At 34.6% G+C, this 20988-nt stretch overlaps 1 protein-coding gene across 1 annotated transcript in view; it reads left to right on the top strand.

The window, feature by feature from the left end:
• RIMS1 (regulating synaptic membrane exocytosis 1) overlaps positions 1-20988 on the top strand; it is a 319714-nt gene that overhangs the window by 194876 nt on the left and 103850 nt on the right. Inside the window, 9 exon segments of the mRNA XM_032682385.1 lie at positions 1675-1721; positions 2917-3029; positions 4090-4220; positions 4530-4701; positions 4828-4984; positions 6236-6307; positions 14003-14156; positions 14648-14773; positions 18800-18862. Coding sequence (XP_032538276.1) covers positions 1675-1721; positions 2917-3029; positions 4090-4220; positions 4530-4701; positions 4828-4984; positions 6236-6307; positions 14003-14156; positions 14648-14773; positions 18800-18862 — 1035 coding nt within the window.

The following is a 20988-nucleotide window of genomic DNA, read 5'->3' as shown; positions in this document are numbered from 1 at the left end:
ATTTTGTCTGGAATTGAAATTTATGTTCTACCTCATATTTTTTCTGTCAAGGAAACAAAGAGTTTAGACAAATGCATTTTTAAAATTGTATTTTCAATTATTTTCTGTCTGATAAGTAAAGTATTAGGAAAGATATGATTGTTTTTGTCATTTACTGGTACTGCAGATGAGAGTGTTCATATTCTAGTACAAGAAAACGTTGCAAACTTAACATTGTATTGAACAGAAAAATCTGTTTGAATATGGTAAGTAAATATTTCAGGTGGGGAAAAATGCCCTCGAAATACTCCTCTGCAAAGAGAAAAAATGTTACGAGGAAGAAGTCTGCATAGCAGCTCTGCTGTGCATCAGGTCATTAAGCTGTTCGTATGTTTGTAAAGTAGTGCTGTGCCATGTCAAGAATGACTAATTCAGTTATATTTCCATGAGTTTGAGGAAACCACATTACCCTTGTCTTACGAAGTCAAGACAAGGAAAAGCACATTCTTGTTTAGTGATATGAGATGTAAGCTAATGTGAGACATTAACTCAGAGCTGAAATAGTCTATTTTAAAACACAGGCACCGTAAGTTTAAAATGCAGGACATTAAAAGTGAATTTAAGATTGATTGGGCACTGCAACATTCCTTTTCTGATACAAGTGTCTGTTTCTTTTTCATAAGTGACTTTTATATACCTAGGAGTCTTAATTTTATTGACTTCAAAGTCAGTAAAATAGTGTTTCACTGAACAGACAAATGCCTGAATACCTTTAAAATGCTCAGCTATAGACTTAAAAAAATCTTGTAAATCTTCTTCAGAAATGTTATTGTAGTTCCAATTTTGGATTAGTTTGTTTGGATGAAAATATTTTGGAGTAATTCACCGAAGAGGTTTGTTTCCATTTTCCTGCTCATCTGCTTTGCTAAGATTTGTACAGTAGCAATTGTTTCTTGCTCTTGCAATGCATTTTCAATGATGGCTAGGAATAGAAGAGAACCAGAAGCTAACGTCATCCACATTTGGATAGAACAGTAAATTTGTTGATGGCAAAATTTGATAGATATTTGTGCACCTAACCAGTTTGATTTTGCTTATTACCCGTATATGTGCTGGGTATGTGTATGTTGAAAAATGTCCATACCCAACTGTAAAATAGTTTGATTTTTTTTTTTTAATCTTTTGGAAAAATGCATTATCCTGTTTGTCTAACATTGCTAATGTCATTTGTTTTTCTTTTTTATTATTTTAAGACATTTTCATCAGTTTCATTCTTTGAACTCCTTGAGACGTTTATATAAAAATTACTAGTGAGTTAATCTTTGTCTTATTTTTTTTATTTTTATTCCTCAAAATATAGTTGAACATCCATAGCTGTACTTCGTTTTGCCACCTTTCTCTTCCTAAAAGCTCTCTTACTTTATTCTGGTTGTAAAAGTATCATGCAATCCACCCACAATATTAACATTGCAGTGCTCATATTGGTACATCTGATAGTTCCTTAACCCAAAAGAAGTAGTTTGCATTAGTAAGATTTTTGTGAATGCTCGTGGAAAGCATGATTTTAGATATTTCCTCTTTCTTTCCTTGTAACCCATTAGAACAGAAACAGATCCTAAAACTGTTCCAGAAGTGTATTTGTCACAGCTGAAGTTGATCTCTGTTGTTTCTAATTACTACATATTCACATTTTAGTGATATTCCACGGATTCCTGAGACTTCTCACCCCCCATTAGAGTCTAGTGAGTACACTCCTTGTTTCGAATTCTAAACATGATAATGTACCTAGCACAATTGTTTCAGCTATAAATTTTCTTGAATTTCTTGAAATTCTATGAATTTATATGAAAGATGATCACTGGAAATCACATTGGCGCTGAGATTTTTGTGTGACAAAATTCGGTGGGTTTTGGTCTTGTGTGTTAAATGTGAAGCAATACAGATTTTAATAAAGCTATACAGATTTCAAATGTTAGCATAATTTCCTTATTTTCTTCTATACCTTTTGTTGTTAGTACCATACTTGTATATATGCTATGGCCCAAAACAGTCATTTGCTTCCCCTAACAAAAGAGAGAAAACAGGTATAAGAGACTGCCAAAAGTACAAATGCTGTTAGGATTTCACCTCCTGCACCATTCAGCATAAGCCCAGTGTTCTTGCTTCTCTTTTTCTTCACAGTGTTCTTAGATAAGTGTTGGTTAGGTGAATTTTTTGTGCGTCATACTTCAAAAGAAGGGTGTTCTTTTCAGCTCTGCCCTTTGAACGTAGTCAGCTAGAGTATGTGAGGGCCATGGCTCCCACTCCTTTGTCATCTGAGCATTTTCTGAGATGCAACCAGAAATACTCCCTGGGACAGGGCCTCGTGCAGTCAACGAGTGCTGTTAAACCTGTCATGAGCTCATATCATTACTGAGGGCTCTGTTTCACTGGTGGAAAATTGATAATGTTCAGCACTTGCTGGAACAAGCACATGCCAGATGCATGTGCTGCACAGCTTCCTATTAAAATTTCAGAGGCTACCAGAAATATAAACCATAAAACAGATATGGTTTATTCATCAAAGATTTGAGATCATACAATCAGAATAGTTTGGGTGGGAAGGAAGATGTACAGTTCTATCAGAGAACAATATTTTATTTACAACGCTTGCTATGGTTTGTCAATGATATATGACACTTTCGATATAGGAGCACTTTTTTATATGTTACTTCAAATAAAACAAAAAATGACAGGTTTAATCTGGGGTAAGGGTAAGCAGGCAGTCTTTTCACTATGCTGTCTACATCAGTTTAAAATCTTTCTGCATATTAATCCAGTTATAGTGTGTATAAGTACAAACTTTATACAATTCAAAGAAAAAAGCAATTCATAAGTTATCCCAATTTGCTTCAAAATTTTGAATGGTAACTTCATTTGTTTCTCACTTGGTTTTAGGTTCAAGTTCTTTTGAATCTCAGAAGATGGAAAGGCCTTCTATTTCTGTTATATCTCCGACCAGCCCTGGAGCCCTACGGGATGCACCACAAGTCCTACCAGGCCAGCTTTCTGTGAGTATATTTTGTTTCTTGAGTTGTTAATTGGAATTTATGAAGTGCTGGTTCTCAGCCCTGCACATTCCCAAGGTCTGTTGGGAGGTCAAGAGAAATGTCTGTTGCTGGTAAAGACTAACATCTTTCAAATGTTTTTTAACACCTTCTCTTTGCACCCACAAGCCAGTACTGTAATCATAGTGGAAGTAAGGAATTGTCTTAATACCTAAAGAGCACAGGAATTTACCTTGAAAGGAGCCCATAAAAGTGTCTTGGAACTTGGCATCTTGTGGCCCCTGCACTGAAAATGGTGACTTTTCTGTACCTGCCCAGTAATCTGCAGATAACAAGCATGAGTATCACTTTATCTTCATTATGGATAGTATCACTTTATCCTCTTTAAGGGGGCATTTAAAGAGCTGTGTATTTGTTGAGCATTTGTTAAGCATTGTTAATGCATTCAGTAGTGCATTTTAATGTAGATACACAGTACATCCTGGAACTGTCTATAATACTAATTGAAGTTCTTCTTAAATATGCTGTAAGTACTTAGACTTTGCTTTGTACATTCTTACATTTTTATATTGATCGTATTAATTTCTAAGTATACAGCAGGCTCAAAAATTTCATAATATTATGATTCTCTTAAGAAATTATTTAGCTTTATATTATATTTTTCATAAGAACATTTGAAAGGGTTACAAATTTGAGTACATAGATTTCAACTATGTCTTGAGTTTAGCTGCATTCAGGGCTTACGGTTTAATGTAGTTTTAAGCTTCAGAGCTGAGACATATGATGGTTTAAATGCACTCACAGATACAAGATTATGCAGTGAGTATAGTAAACAATGTAAGTATAATCAGGCACCACCATTTTATTCAGATGTGGTAAATATAAATGTCAGGTATACACCATCATCTTTTTCATCAAAGTTAAATATTAAGGGATTTGAAATAAAACACGTCTTATTGTCTCTTAGAAAAAACAATGGTTACTTTTACATTGTGGTTATTGTGATGCATTCTGAAAATTCTGTTTTTCTTCATTTTCAGTAATGTTAACTTGATTCTTCTAGGTTAAACTCTGGTATGACAAAGTGGGACATCAGTTAATAGTAAATGTTCTGCAAGCAACAGATTTGCCACCAAGAGTAGATGGACGCCCCAGAAATCCCTATGTAAAAATGTATTTTCTTCCAGACAGAAGGTAGTAGAATTTCAGTTTAGAAAATTATGTTGTAATTTACCATGTATTGAATTAACTTTTAATGAATGATTATGAAGAACTCCTTTTTACAACTTTTTACAGCTAGATAATTTATAACAAAAAATTGCGCTTCAGTCCTGCAAGTCAGTATCAAGTTAGCTTTGTGGACTTTTGTATGAATGTGATTCATGCTTTTTTCATGTTGGCATTATCAGATCAGAAAGAATGAAAACAGCTGAGTGCTAATGAGTAGATGGCATTTTGCGATTTATCTCTACAGACAATTTACAATCACTATTTATGTTTCAGTGATAAGAGTAAAAGAAGGACCAAAACAGTAAAGAAAAGTCTAGAGCCAAAATGGAACCAAACTTTTCTCTACTCACACGTACATCGTAGAGATTTTAGAGAACGAATGCTTGAAATAACTGTATGGGACCAGCCAAGAGTACAAGAAGAAGAGAGTGAATTTCTTGGAGAGGTGATATATACAATCATATTTCTTTTGAGTTCATTTGGGTTTGAATACATATGTATATGTATATTTTATATGTTTCTGTGTGTGCCTTCAAAAAGTAAAATTAAAACCTGATGATTTTTGTACTAGATTCTTATAGAGCTGGAGACAGCACTTTTAGATGATGAACCACATTGGTATAAGCTACAGACACATGATGAATCTTCACTACCTCTGCCTCAGCCATCACCTTTCATGCCAAGAAGACATGTTCATGGTGGAGAAAGCACTAGCAAAAAATTACAAAGTAGGTCCAAATTCCGTTAAACTCTTTTAACGTTTAAATTTTAAATGCTATATATGGTATAAGGGTATTTCAATTCCTTGTACAAGATAAAAATACTATTTCATAGTCTTTAAAAATAATGAAAATGTGTGGCGGAAAGGAGATGTAAATTATGACATTATGACATGCCAGCCTTATGCTTGCAATGTATAGCTTTCAAGTAGGTGAAAACTGCTGCAATTGATTGGTTTTCTATGGCAGAAGAAAATTGTTCAGAGTTTATTTTTGCATAAATTTCCTTTTAAATAGAAAGGTCATAATTATTGGATACTTTTTTTAATAAATAAAAGCATTTTATTTTAAAATGCTTTAAAGGAAGTCCTTAAAGACTTACAAGGCTTAAAAACTCTTTATGCATAAAGTTAGTCTCAACCTCCAGTGTGGTCATTATACAATCAGACAAGATATGTACTGTGGCAGCAAAGAGAAATTGTATGCATGTGTTTGAAAAGTACAGTTGTTTTCATGAGTCTGATTTCAGGTTTGTATGAGACACATTAAAAGAAGGAATGTATTGAATATTTGAATACTGTAGCTTCTCTGTTAATTTAAATTAATTTAAGATTTATTTAGGTGTATGAAGGGTGTAGGGCATTATTTTAAAATACATTTCCAAACTATTTTCTGATGTTTTTGAAACATGGAAGTCATTCACTCCAACCAATGTGCAGGAAATTGGTGAACACTCAGGAATAAATTATAAATATGTCATACTGCTGTAATTGCTGCATACATGCCCAAACAGAGGATATGTATAGACAGAGCAAATTAAAGGTTAGTTTTCATGAGATATTTGAGCTTTTCTAAAAGCTGGCAGTGCTGTTTCCGCTTCCCCTCTCTCACCATATGCTGCCTCATCTCCCTTCCTGTTCAGCAAGCTGATTCAGCTTATTCACAGAAATAGCACAAAAGAGATTTTTTTCCTTTATTTGAGTTTCGCTTTCTGCAGGCTTAGTGAGATAAACTATTCTAGTATAGGATTACTGAGGAATTGAGAGAAAGAGAAAGGGAAAGGAGGCTGCAGCAGCTGTAAGATGTTAAATTGGCACAGCTGTCTTGTGAAATGTTAGTTAGTCATTGCAGTTTAGTTTTCCTTCTCTATTGTTTTCACTTTAAATCTTTTTAGTTTCAGTAGTATGTTAAATGAACATATTCTTACATTTTATAACACAACCAGATATTCAGGTATTTGTTTACCTTACTGTTGTGCAGGATCTCGGCCAATCAGTGATAGTGACATCTCAGATTATGATGTTGATGATGGTATTGGAGTTGTTCCTCCAGGTGCGTGGGTGAAGAGCATGGTCCTGCTTTCTTCTTCTTTTTTGCTTGTTTGTTTTTGTTTCTTTACAACATTTTGGAATATTGAGGATACTGGTTTTGGAGAGTACATTGTGAAAAGAAACAGTTTTCCTGATTATTCCATGGTACTTGTACTAAATTGTGGAGAATTAAAAGATTCTACTATTCATTCATTTATATTTCTTTTACATATCATGCTTTTTATGTGAACCACTGGTTCATTCAAATTGTTTAATTGTTTACTGAATAATGCTCCAAGCATTATTTAAAATATAAATTAAATTTTAAAAACCCACGCATTTTAAAATAGTAATTACTATTTCAGTGTTTATTGAAAGTGTATTTTGTTATTTTGCTTTTTGCTTGAAATTTAGATATAATGCAGTCTCCCATGGACTTTATTGATAATGCATGGCTGTAGATTAAGATGCATGTAGCATGGCTGTATCTTTTATAGTTTTCGTAAACCTTCATGAACTATCATTACCCTAAATGTTCATAAATATATACTTTTAGAGATTGTCATGGTTTGACTTTTAATTCAGCATTCCTTACATACTGAAACTCTTGAGGATTATCTTGGATACAACATTTTTCTAGTTCTATTTGACTGTTGCCACATGCCAGATAAATACATTTCCCAGTTGTCCCAAGCTAACTGAAGAGACACTATGTCATTGCCAGCACTAAATCAGTTTCTGTGGATCTTCCTGATGAAAATCACTGAATTGAATCATGGTGAGATTTGGAAAACTCTCTATCTGTGTTTAAAATAATCTCACAATTTATTTATCCACTATATAAACAGACAAATAAATCACATATTTTTGTAATACAGTATCATTTTGATGTTTACTGAGCCAAATTCTCCTTCCTTTGATTCTGATTGGGTTCTTTCATTAATTTCATACACTTAACACCTGAGTTGCTAAGAGAGAAATTTGTTCATGTATGTCTAGTTATGATATTTGCTTTGATATTTTTGCATCAGCAGAGAGAGTAAACATTTAAAATGAAAATAAATTATAGGTTCTAAATATTTTTCCTGTCTATTACTTCTTTTTTTTTTTTCTGTAGTTGACAGTGTAGTCTATCTATGGCATTTCTTTGTAGACTTACTTATATTTAAGGTTTTAATGTATTAAGAACAGGGGCATTTTTTCAATTGCCAGTCCTTCAGTAGATCCATTTGAAAGGAATAATTTTCCATTTGACAGAAAACATTCAAAATGATTCAGCTGAATATATTGGACTTTGTTCACTGGGTCAACATTTGAGTAACTGATTCTTACTGAAATTTCTTGAGACTTCATTCTCAGGTGTGCCTTTGAAGAATGCATGTATTCAAGCTTTCTCAGAGATCACTGCAGAAAAGAGCAGGATTTAATCTTTAGAACTGGATTTACAATGAGCTGAGAGTCTCCAAACTGAAAATCGAAGGGTCTAGTGAGGAAACTCCTTCTGAAGTCCACCTAATTTGAAACATTCTATTAGTTGACCTGACTAAGCACAAATTTGGCCATTTTGAGTTTAATGGATACATTTGTTCAGCAATTGTAAGTGGAGTTCACGTGTTTGTGATTCCTATGTAAAGTGGATATGCATATGAGTGTGGGAGTTTTGTTTGCCAATGCACCCTAAGTTCTTAAAAGGGTGTTAAACTTTAGGCACACAGGGCCAAAGAAACTTTGAGTCATCAGCCACAAATATACAACAGCCAAGATGGCATATGTAAATGTATTTTGCAGTAAGACCTAGAAAAGGTTGCTGGTCCCACTGTCTATTGAATTGCTTGAAAATCTTATGTGCAGATTCGCAAAGTTGATTGGAGATCAAGTTTATATATGCATTTCTACCCTCCTGTCCAACCTTCCTTATTTATCACACTGCTAAATCATCTAAGACTTTGGACTGCTGCCTTCATTTGCACTGAATGAGTAATACAGTATCTTCTGCATTTAATAGTTTCCTCTGTTAAAACTAAGTTCCATGCAAGTTCCTTGTCATGTTGCAGGGCCTTTACCCCTGCTTTTCTACTGTCCTTCAGAACCATGGTCCTCACCAGACTATACCCCAACTCTTCTCTGGTTCAGATTTCCAATGCATCCTCTTGCAAGGTATTCATGCAGGAAGGAAGAGTGAGTATCCACATTGTAGTATGGTGACACACCATTTTGGCATAGCCTCTATTGGCCTCAACTAGATTAGTCTAGGATTAAGATGTTCCTTCTCAACAGAATTATGGATATCAAATTTGAGTTTACAAAATGTGACACAAAAGAAAATACTTCCCTTTAAATATTTCCCTTTTCCTTCCTTTACCACTTTTTTTGTCAATGTTACCCACCAATATGCTTATATATGATAAATAAGCTCTGTCGTTATTAAAGTTATATGCATAGAATTGTCAAAACATTAAGGTTGGAAAAGGCCTCTAAGACCATGTAGTCCAACTGTTAACCCAACACCACTGTGTTCACCACTAAACCATGTCCTCAGTGACACATCCACATGCTTTTTGAACAGTTCCAGGGAGATGATCCACCACTTCCCTGGGACGCCTGTTCTAGCGCTCGACAACCTTTTCAGGGAAAAAAATTTTCCTAATATCTAGTCTAAACCTACCCTAGCACAAATTGAGTCCATTTCCTCTTATCCTGTCACTTGTTACCTGTGAGAAGAGGCCAGTCCCCACCTCAACACAACGTCCTTTCTGGTAGTTGTAGAGAGCAGTAAGGCCACCCTGAGCCTCCTTTTCTCCAGGCTAAACATTCCCAGCTCCCTCAGCTGCTCCTCATAGGACTTACTCTCTAGACCCTTCCGCTTCATTACCCTTCTCTGGACACACTCCAGCACCTCATTATCTTGTAGTGAGGGGCTCAAAACTGAAGAGAGGATTTGAGGTGCCGCCTCACCAGTGCTGAGTGCAGGTGGACACTCACTGCCCTGGTCCCGCTGGCCACACTATTTCTGATACAGGCTGGGATGTCATTGGCCTTCTTGGCCACCTGTGCACACTGCTGGCTCATGTTAAACTGGCTGTTGACCAGACCCCCAGGTCCTTTTCTGCTGAGCCGCTTTGCAGCCACTTTGCCCCACGCCTGTAGTGCTGCATGGGGCTGTTGTGACTCAGGTGCACTTGGCCTTGTGTAACCTCTTGGTCCATGGATCCAGCCTGTCCTCTGCAGAGCCTTCCTGCCCTCCAGGAATCAACATTCACCCAACTTGGTGTTATCTGCAAACTGACTGAGGGTGCACTTGATCCCCTTGTCCAGATCATTAATAAAGACATAAAACTGGGCTGACCCCAACACTAGGCCTTGGGGAACCCCACTAGTGGCCATCCACCAGCTGGATGTAACTCCATTCACCACCATTCTCTAAGCCCTGCCTTCCAGCCAGTTTTTTGCCCAATGAACAGTGCACTCATCCAAGCCATGAGCTACCAGTTTCTGTGGGAGAATCCCATGGGAAACAGTGTCAAACGCTTTACTAAAGTCTAGGTAGACTACATCCACAGCCTTGTCCTATCCACTAAGAGAGTGACCTTGTCATATAAGGTGATCAAGTTAGTCAGGCAGAATCTGCCTTAAAGTTGTTAATTTATACATTTTCCTGAAATATTGAGAAAAGAAGGAAGTTATTTTGCCCCTTAATTTCTCAAGATTTTCACAAAGGTTATTGCTCATTTTCTAAAAAACTAACACATAACTACAAAATTTCACTTCATCTCCAGGAAAACTAAAGAAATGAATGATAAAAATATTTTAACTAGTTTAACTAACATTGGAAATTCTTGAAACAATAGTTTCAAGTGTTTTATGAATTGCTAAAGTAAATGCAGTATTAGAATTTAGTAATAAAAAGAAAACTATTTTTCTAGAGGTTTCAGCAGCTGCAAAGAATCATTGCTTGTAAATGGAAGTAAAGACTGCTATGTCAAAAATAGTGGCACTTTGATAACTTCCAGAATATTTGAAGAAAAGTATTTTTCCCTTGTCTTATCAAAAACACATCTTATCTTTCATGTAATTGTACCATCCTCATTTATTATTAGTATCTTGCAGTGATATATGTATCATTTTTTTAATCAGCTCATATAACTGTTCATAAAAAGAGTTTATATCAATAGCTGAAAGTAACTTTAATTTGAAGTTCTGCTTTAAAAAAAGTGTTTTTGACAGGTTTTTCTGGTATGCCAACCCCTACTTCCATGAAGAAAATATTATTTTAAATCTCTCAACCTCTTCTTATATGAGAGACGCTCAAGTTTCTGAAGGATCTTTGTGATCCTGAGCTGGTCTTACACCAGTCACTCTGTGCCTATATTGCACTGGGAAGCCCAATACTCCAGAAGGATCAACAAAGGATTTAATAAAACCCAAACCTGTTTTGAGGCCCATCTGTTTAACCAAAACTTTAGTAGCTTACTTAATTAAAATGAAAAAAATCTGATATCCAGCTGGCAGTATCACAAGGGGTATTTCTAATAAGGTGTCTTGCTTATATTATGGATAACTCTTCAGAATAGTTTATTTTTCTATCATATATTACCCGTATAAACAGTTGGATTATATTTACCTGCCTCCTGTAACAGCAGGGTGATATTAACACAATACCTTGTTGTTGTCTGTATTATCTTTAAGAAAATTAAAATAATTCTGGTATCAAACATTTGCTAGAACCATTTTCATCATCCATCCTATATTCATTTCCTATCACACCCGATAGTTTCCCATGAGCAACTGAGAAACTTCTTCTGCATAAACTACCATAAGCTTGATTGCTGCTGTCATGCTGGTCCATGCAAAATTTTTCTCTGCTCACCTTGAAGAGCACAGAGCTTTTATATGAGGAAATGTTACTGTTGCTATCACTGTCATGGTCACTGTGAAAGTACGGATGCGATTTGACCAACTTGGCAATGCTTGAGCTAATACTTAGGATAAGTATGAATCACCGTTGCTCTGTCTGTTCTGTAAGCTTTGTGTACACACACTGCATAAGTTTAGGGTATTGTTCTTTAGATAGCTTGGCTATGAAGAGTGTATAGCATAAAATCATCTTGCTATACCAGATTTTTAAGTGCACAAGATAATCCTAGGTGTAATTTTTTAGGCAGACTAGAAATACTCTAAAAATATTCTATGTTTTAAATTGAAATCTGTATGTATTTTTTTTATATTTAAATTATATGTATTTCAGTACAATCTCCTAAAGCTTGGAAAGAAATTTTGGATTTCTTTGATTTTAGTGTTGAACAAATGTAAACTACTTTTCCTTCTGATAGAGATGACAGGATTTTCTCTAACATTAGGTTTTTTTTGAAAATGAAATATCTTTTAGTACATACGACACACATTTAGTCATCCTGGGAAAGGGAACACATCCAGCTTTTGTCGTGTATAGTCATTTTTCCTCTGACAGAAAACCCTGACATTTTTTGCAGCAATCTTAGTACATGAGATGAGGGAATCTCCGTTGAAGTCCTGATAGAGTCACTTTTTTGCTTCAATATTTGCACCCAAACCTTGTCCTGAAATCAGGGAGATCCTCGTGTTTCTTTATAATTTCATTAGAGAACTCTGAAATGCATCAAAACCCGTGAAACATTGGCATCCTTCTTCGTTAAAAGGTTGATAAACCTCGGTAGATACTTTCATGCTTTTACAGGCCATTAGAATACATTGGTAAACTTGCACATTTGAGGAAAAAAGTGTGACAACCTCCTTGATGTTTATGATCAAGGTTCAGACTTGCAGCTAAAGAGCAATTAATTGTCATTGAATACATGATCAAGTCTAATACAGACTCTGTATATGGACCACACTTTTAAAAGAGGGCTTTAATATTTTGATAGAATATCAGAGAAGAACTACAAGAATTATACAACTTTTATGAAAAATTATAAACTCCTCAAACTTTAAACTCTGTAACAAGATCCATAAAAAGTGCAACTTATTTAATTTATCCAGTTGTCGGTTGAGTGATGGATTCGTAGTCTTTTCCTGCATGAAAGGATGATTTCTGATATAAGCTGTTTTTTTAGCTGAGCAAAATAACACATTACAGGAACTTTAGTGCTAAACAAATTCAGAGAAGGAGCAAAATGATTATTTTGGAATCTAAGCAAGAATTTCTGAAGTGATTAAGGGATGACTTAAGGGATGAATTTTTCTATCATTAAGGGATTTTCTGCCAAGGGATTCTTGTAATCTAATTTAAATGTCTTGAAGTGAACAAGGGAAGTCTGAGCAGATCTCCTTAGGCTCTTTTGAAAAGATAAGAGTTACCTTTTAAAAGCTGTTGTCTGATTGAGCTTCATGGTCTGTTTTAGGATGGAATTCATAGTGTACAGCAAGGCATGCTACGTGGTAAAAGGCACAGCAATATCAATTATTTAAAATGTACTAACCTTCTGCTGATTTTTTAAAAAAAGTTCTTGTTGTGGTTTAAGCCCAGCTGGAAATTAAACACTACAAAGACACTCATTCAACCCCTGCTCTCTTCCCCCCTACTCCGTTGGAATGGGGAGGAGAATCAAACTAAAACTTTTATGCTGAGATAAGAACAGTTTAGTAATTGAAAATTAAGTAAAATACAGTAATAATGGTAAATAATAATAATAATGATAATAAAAAGGGAGAAACAAGTGATGCGAAATGCATTTGCTCACTACTCACTGACCAATGCCAGACCCCACTTCCCAAACCTGGCTCCCTTTCCAGGTAACTCTCCTCAGTTCATATACTGGCCATGACATTCTGTGGTGTGAAATATCCCTTTGGTCAGTTCAGGTCAGCTGTTCCAGCTGTGCTCCCTCCCAGTTTCTTTTGAGTACTTCCTCACTGGCAGAGTATGAGACAAGAAAATAAGTCCTTGACTTAGGGAAAACACAACTTAAGAAAAAACCAAAACATCAGTGTGTTACCAACACCATTCTCATTCCAAATGCAAAACACGGCACTGGAACAGCTACTGAGAAGAAATTAACCCACCATAGTTGATATCAGGACAATCCTATGTAAAAATGAACTACGAGAAATTTTGCAGCTTATTCATAATATTTGGAAAAAATATTTGCAAAGTATGCAACACCCAATATTCTGTACAATATACTCTAAATGCTAGTAGTTTTTTTAGATGGGTGGCTTTGGCCAAGTTCAGAAGGAGAACATCTTTGTATTTAACTGAAACAAGAGGCAGAAAGATGAGATATATATATATTATATATGAGTAGTCCTGTATGAGTTTGTGTTGTCATATGCAACTGTGCTTTTTCCATTTTTTAGATGAGGCAAACCTATATTGTTTAGATTCCTTTCAAATATTTGCTATATATAAACTAGCTATATATATAAACTGTATGACACTTTTGAACTACAAGGTACCTAGGGTACTCTTCCCCAAGTCAGAAAACTATTTCAATTCCCTCCTTCACATCTTCCAGTACATTATAAAAATATCTCAGTTTTTCAGTCTCTGTACATGTAGACATTTAAAGGTAATACTAGTAGTTTATCCTGCATGATACATCGGGATGTACAATAGCTGAATGATGACTTGAAAGTTGTGTAAGCATTTAGATAATATGCTCCTGGAAGACTAACTATTTGAATTCTTTCCAAACCCAGACCTTTATTGCCTAATTTCCTTTTATTATCCTCTTGCCAGTAGGTTATAGATCTAGTACTAGAGAAAGTAAATCCACAACGCTAACTGTGCCAGAGCAGCAAAGAACAACACATCATCGTTCACGTTCTGTGTCTCCTCACCGTGGCGACGATCAGGGCAGGCCCCGTTCACGTTTACCAAATGTGCCATTACAGAGGTAGGCATCACAAGTTAATAAAACACTAGATGGTTGCAAGCTTGTATGATCTGTCATTATTAAATTTTGTCTTGTTCAGCAATTTTTCACTACTTTAAAGCTTATTTTGTATCTGAATTAAATAGTGCAGTATTTGAACTTAATATATGTTTTTATTAATTATTCAAGGGCACTCATGGGGTGAATCATAACTCTGTAAGGCTTACCTCTTCTTACTGATATTTACTCTGTGATTTGTCACCTCTGTACCATAACTAATACATAGGTTTGGAAATTTCTTTTCAGTGAGTGGCTGAATCTTGTATGAAGCTGCTTAAATATATTTGTAGGATAATAAATACAAATGGTATAATTTTTAATAGCATTCTTTTAGAAATCATGTATTATCAACTTAATGATTAAAACCTTTCTTCAATCAACTTGTACTGCAATCCATTAAGCTGTGTTATTCATGCAAAAACAAGATGATCATACATATTTCTGCCTTTCAGGAGTTTAGATGAAATTCATCAAATGAGAAGATCACGTTCTCCAACTAGACACCATGATGCCTCCAGAACTCCAGTTGATTACAGATCTAGAGAGTTGGATAGTCAGTATTTGTCGGATCAAGAAAGGTACACTGTCAGCCTGAACGTGGAAAAAATTTTACAAATGTCTTTGTTGGTTTGCCTAATTGTCAAGTTTTCATTAGAAACATGACTGATAGCAATGGGAAAGGGAGAGAATTCATCCTAACTGATAGATCTAGTGCTGTGGTTAAACTATCTATACCTTTTTTTTTGTAAAGTTGTGCACTGGGTTGACAATAATAGCAAGTATCTAAAATAATGATCCTTGGGTGTTTGTCCTTGTGTTCTGCTGCTTTTTTGTGAATGAAGCCTAGAGATTTTTGCTAGAAAGCCATAAATCTACATGTATGCCCTAGCTATTCTTGTAATATATCAGACTTTACCAGTTTTGGTAGCCAGCAAAATACCAGGCATGCATTCTTACTAGTTGGGAGCTGCATGTGCTCTGATTTGCATCCATATGCTTATAGATTTTGGACATCTACATATGCAGCCTCACAACATTTTATGTAACATTCTGGTGAACTTTGTACAGTACCCAAGCATAGCAAGGATAGTTGCAGTGCTGGGTGTAATTTGCAAAAATTTCCAGTCTAAAATGCATGACACATAAAGATCTCTCCCTTGAAAACATTGAGTGGCTACACTCCTCAGAGAATACTTGGTCTCTCGTAGTAGGCACTATTTTCTGGTATCTAGGAATAATATTCTGATAAAATGGAAAAAATTAGAATTTCTGTTTAGTTTATAGCTGAAAAAAAGTTTAAAAAGGTATTTCAGCTCAGTATCTGTGAAACAATAGATTATCAATGGTTGAGGGCTCTTGTTTACTTTTAAAAAATTCATTTAGCTAGACTATAATGGCAAATTTTGCCATTCTTATAAGATCAATTATCCTAGTACAATGTTTGATTTTTTTTCTTGGCAGTAAGCAACTACTTTTTATAACTAATGACAAAACCTTTCCAAATGATCCAGTAAATTCGATACAGAACATAGTGATGTGAAAATGTGTAAACAGTAAATCATAAAAATCTCTGGAAATCTTTGTCCAGTTCTCAAGTAACATAGAGATTGAATAACAGGTAGCTTGTGCATCTAAACTAGTTCAGTTTTCTATATGATCTTGCCTGCTTTCCTTTTGTAGTATGGTAACATATGTATAGGAATTCGTTATTTGGAACATATAAAAATTCAACTTTATAGGCACAGAATTGACTAAGTTGGATTATTATACTGAATTTCCTTTCAGAGGTGAATTTAAATGCTTTTTAAATATGGTAGTCAGATTTCTTGTCAGACTAATTCAAGTAATGTCCACTTGTCACAAATGTTTTCTCTTATTATTTAAGTAGTCATATAGTCAAGAGATTCCTGATGATATTTAATGAATAGATTTGCTATTCAGCAGATTAGGGGAGAAAGAGGCTTTAAAAGGTAGCTGTTGTCAGCATAAATATAGGCAGTTAACTGTTTAGAATTTTTTCTTTCAGTAAAGCCTCAAACCGTGGCTTAACTGGTGGTATATGCATGAATTATGATTGGAGAGGAGCAGGCCTTACACTGAAGCTTTCTTGGGGATGAGCCATCAAACCAGAGCTACAGCAGCAATGGGCTGCTGGATTTGTTCAGAGAAGTGAGAGTCTTCAGTTCTTTTCAGTGTTTAGAAAACTTTTTTCAGAAGTTTAAAGATCAGGCGTAAGGATGTACATGGCTTATTTGCAAGATTTAAAGATGGGTCCATGTACTTGCTCTCCTTGAATAATAATCTTGTCTGCAATGGTCCCCTCTTTGCCATTTTCCTTTTCATCTTTTCCCCATATTTCTTCAGTTGTGGAGGCTGTTTAACTCTTGCAGGTTTGGTTGGCTTTCAGTACATAAGAGTAGCATCATAGGAAAGATCAAAACCAGATAGTTGATGAAGATTCTCTGTCACATCCAAGAATTTTAAAAAAAATCTTAGTTAAGTATTATGTATTAGTATCAAGGGTAGTATAAGTATTATATGTTGTCCATTTACTGAACTCTTCATCTAAACAAGTACATTCATGTAGATACCTAACATAAACTTGGTTTCAAAGTTTAGTAATTACCCAAGAGTTACGTGGCAGAAATTACAGTTGTTGATTAATTTTGATAATTTCTCAATGACCTCTTATTGATCCAAAATGAATATTGAATATAATATATTCTATATTAATAGAGATATTAGTAAAAACCAGTTATTATCACTCTCTTGTGACAAATTTCCAGTGAAACTGATTTGTCCACTTTAACTTTTTTATATATGTTCATATGCACATATACACACATATATGTGTATATATATAAACCGTTAGGAAAAGCTTTTTATTAGGATATCTAACTAGACACTTTGTTCAGAACTTAGGATCATTGTCCAATTTCCAAGAGCACGGTACTTTTTTGTTTGTTTGTTTTAATGTTTCTTTTATTCTTAAGTAAAATCTATTTATGTGAGTACTAAAATCCTCACATTAGAAAACACTTGATTTAGAATAATAATTTTTCTTTTAAATGCCTCCCAAACCAACTTAATTTATTAGAGAACTGTGAGCATCTTCTCACATTATTGGTAATCTGCTGTGATGGATTCTTGTGCTTTGTTTTTTTAATTAGAAGATTTCATGGTGGATTTGCTATTTTATATCACTTTTCTGGATGAATTTTATATTACTGTTTGCTGTGGACCAATTACAATAGATATTCGTTTTTTTCTTAACAAAGTACCATATGATTTAATGTAGACTTCGCATCTACTTTACAACTCTTAAGAATAAAGTAGGTTTTTTTCCTAAAGGGCATATTTGTTTGTAATTTGGAACCTGCTTATAAATTCTATCTGTCCTCTAAGCTTATGAACAGAAATTTTACTTAAAAAGAAAATTAAAAAATTCAGTTTAACTTTAGTTCATTTTGTTGCATCAAAATGAGGCTAGTGGCTTCAGATGCAATTCAATCTCACATATGACTCACAAGCCATTATTTCAAGCTGCCTAGTTTAGAATTTTAGACAAATATTACCTGTACTGCATTAATGCAATGGAACATTTTATAATGGCATGAAGCATAAAACACATACTGCTTTATCTGTTTTTTAATCTTTTCTCTCTTCTTTTTGCCATAGTACTTCATAGGATTCCCCGCTTCTTTTAAATTAGCATTTTTCCGTGAAGTTTACCTTTAATTTCATATTTGTGATGATTAAGAGGTTTGGAGCTTGGCCTTTCTGATTGTGTTTAAGTGTGTAAATCTGCAAGATTAATTCAAGAGCTATTTCATATCATAGTCATATTTACCACAGGCATAAATATGTATTAATTTTACCATCTTGCTGGGTGTAGTATGTGTTTGGTTACGGTAAATGAAAAATAGAATAGACAGTTGATTTTCCACAATTTGAAACAATAAGAAACAAAAAGTCTGATGGCTTATTAGCTTTTTTTTTGTTTCTTTGGGATTGCATTACAAAATCAAGAGTATAAGTCAGAATTTATGTTTGGCCAAACACATTATTTCCAGTGAACACATATGTTTGATTTTCCCAAAAGGGTGACTGGCTACTCTTCACATAAATCGACCTGCAGTAAGTCATTATCAAACCCTCCCTGCTTTTTCATGTATGATTTTGTGGCTTAGAAAGCCACAAAACCCAACACAAAACAAACAACAAGCGTCTTTCTTTTTTCCCTAAAGTATTTCTTCATGAATTAGTTCATGAGACAGGAGGTTATTACAAAACTGTAGCCTTTTTATGTATTTATTACATCATGAAGAGCTCAGAAAAAGTAATTCTGAATTTTAAAGAGAAATCTCATAAAAGTAGGTGCCACACTAAAAGGAATTTGTTGAAAATGTAGTTATTACAGGCATTTTTTTGGCTCATATTCTTTGAGAAGTGCAGTCGGAGGTTGAATGTTATCAGACTATCTATCTGGGTGGTTGCTTCCTGTTTCTTTTTATGTTTTCATTTGCGTATCATTGGCATAACCCATGTCATCTGATGCTTCATAATTATATCTGTTTCACTCACCACCCATCCTGTCTGTGCAGTGAGCTTCTTATGCTGCCCAGAGCAAAACGAGGAAGAAGTGCTGAGTGCCTACATACCATCAGGTAAATACAGGAATTTGGTGATCATGAACACATCTGGTTAGTTGTCTATACTTTGTGTGCCCAAATTGTTTTCCATGGTGGTATTTAGTCCAGTAAATAAAAAACTTCCAAGTACCTTGTGATCCAGATGTCAATTGATCTTGTTTGTTTGTTTTAACTCAGATTGAGACGTGTATATGTGCTTGTGAACCTCAGTAGTAAGGATTAAAGCAGCTGAAGAAATTTTGCTTTTGCAGTTATATTTTGTGGTGGATATTCTGTGTAGTCACAAAAGTCCTGAACTCCCAATGCATGACAGCATTGTTATTTCAAACATTCCTTTTCAGCTGTTTTTATGTTTTCTTTTATTTGCATTTCTGTGTTTGTATTACAGCCACGCACAATTCAACAACCTTTACTTGTTGTGACACCTAATCTCATGCTGATTTAGTCACATGTAGAGGAAAAAACATTGATTTACAGGGCCTTACTGGGAATCTCAGCTTTGAGGAGTCTTGTATTACTTGTTTTTGCATCTAAAAATTTTTCTATAAATTGGATCCAGATGTAAACTTTGTAGTTTGGGCTCGTCTTCAGTCTTCATTAATGTCTTGATCCAAGGCTCAGAGCTCCATGTCTCACCGTTTCCCAAAATTGTGAAACTAAACGGGACTGAAATATCTTCATCTAAAAAACCAAATTCTGCTCCCCCACCATTTTTTTCACCATGTCTGTTACACTTATTAAAAATTGCATAGAATATTTTCCATTTTGAATCAGTAAAAATGTAGGTTGAATTTAAAGTAGTTAACTCCTTCAACCAGGTAGTTATCCATTTGTCTGTTCAAGATCTGGGTGTTGCTAAAAGCTTTACATCAGTGCATATGTTTAAAATCATCAAACTTAAAACCATATTGTCTACTGCCATTATTCATTTATTTAATGTAGGATTTTCCCTTCCAAAGTAGTGCTTATTTTTTTTCAATATGCCTTGGCTTACTTTAATTTTTGTCACCAAATTTGAAACAGTATTGAAGATGCTCTGGTAGGATTCTGTTAGAAGGCACAGTAGTATAAAGCTAAAATAATAAATATGAACCTTTTCAGTGAGATCTGTTCATCAGTGAAGGTGTTAAATTAAAATTTAAGTGTTTATTATCAGTAGAAAGATTTTCATTCTTATACTTCAGCTAAAAAGGCTTTTTCCTCAAGATTTTAGGTGTTAATTTTTAAAAATTTATTTAATTCCCTGTTATTTTATATATGTTTATTGCCATATAATAGCAGTTTTTCCTACCTCCTTCCTGTGTCCTTTCTGATGATATTCTATAGCTTCACCCCCCTCCTGCCTCCAGCCCTGGGCTTTCTCCTTTCCCTCTAAAAGATTACAGTTACCATTAGAATTTTTCAGTCACAATTCTTAAATTCTCAATTAATTAAGTAAATATTTTATTATGAGCTTTTGATGCACTTTGATCAACCATTATAGCTTTCCAATAGTTTTACAAATCTGCTAAACAATTCTGGTCAGTTAACCAGCTGACAGTTGTGCATGGGAAGCAACAGAGTTAGGTACGAGTGACACTGAATTCAGAGTTCTGAATGCCTGTTCTTGCATTTCTCCTTATTCCATTTGTTGCTGGTTTTTTTAATCATCAAAAAAACTAACAAATTCACCCTTTTAAAGTAATAGGAATGGTATACTATAAAACAGAATGGTACTTATAATAATGTATTGAAGGTGAATATAAAGGCAATAGAAGACAATACATTGATTTTTTTTTTTAAATTTTGACTCAATACTTTTAAAAACAGTTTCAGCAAAAATTTGTTCTATGCCACCTTTTGTCCTTGCTTATTTCTAGCAGCCTGACATTTATTCGTGTCAGAAACATTATAAGGCTTTATCCTTGTTTCCTAGACAGCTTGCTGGATAATGTCTTGATTAGTAGTCAAGATATCTTCAGCATCAAAAAGGAAAGAAACGTTAATGGTTTCATATTAAATGAAAGAAGTTAGGTAGTCCAAACTACACAGTTAAGATAATATGATGAGTTTAATACACCAGCTTGGAATAATACTAGTCCAAGCTGTCCATCCTGTCCATCTGTTTGCAGTTATTGACTAACAGTAGAAATGGTGGAAAG

The sequence above is a fragment of the Chiroxiphia lanceolata genome, chromosome 3 (assembly GCF_009829145.1).
Source record: "Chiroxiphia lanceolata isolate bChiLan1 chromosome 3, bChiLan1.pri, whole genome shotgun sequence".
Classification (NCBI taxonomy): domain Eukaryota; kingdom Metazoa; phylum Chordata; class Aves; order Passeriformes; family Pipridae; genus Chiroxiphia; species Chiroxiphia lanceolata.
This window is presented reverse-complemented; position numbering and strand designations above follow the sequence as displayed.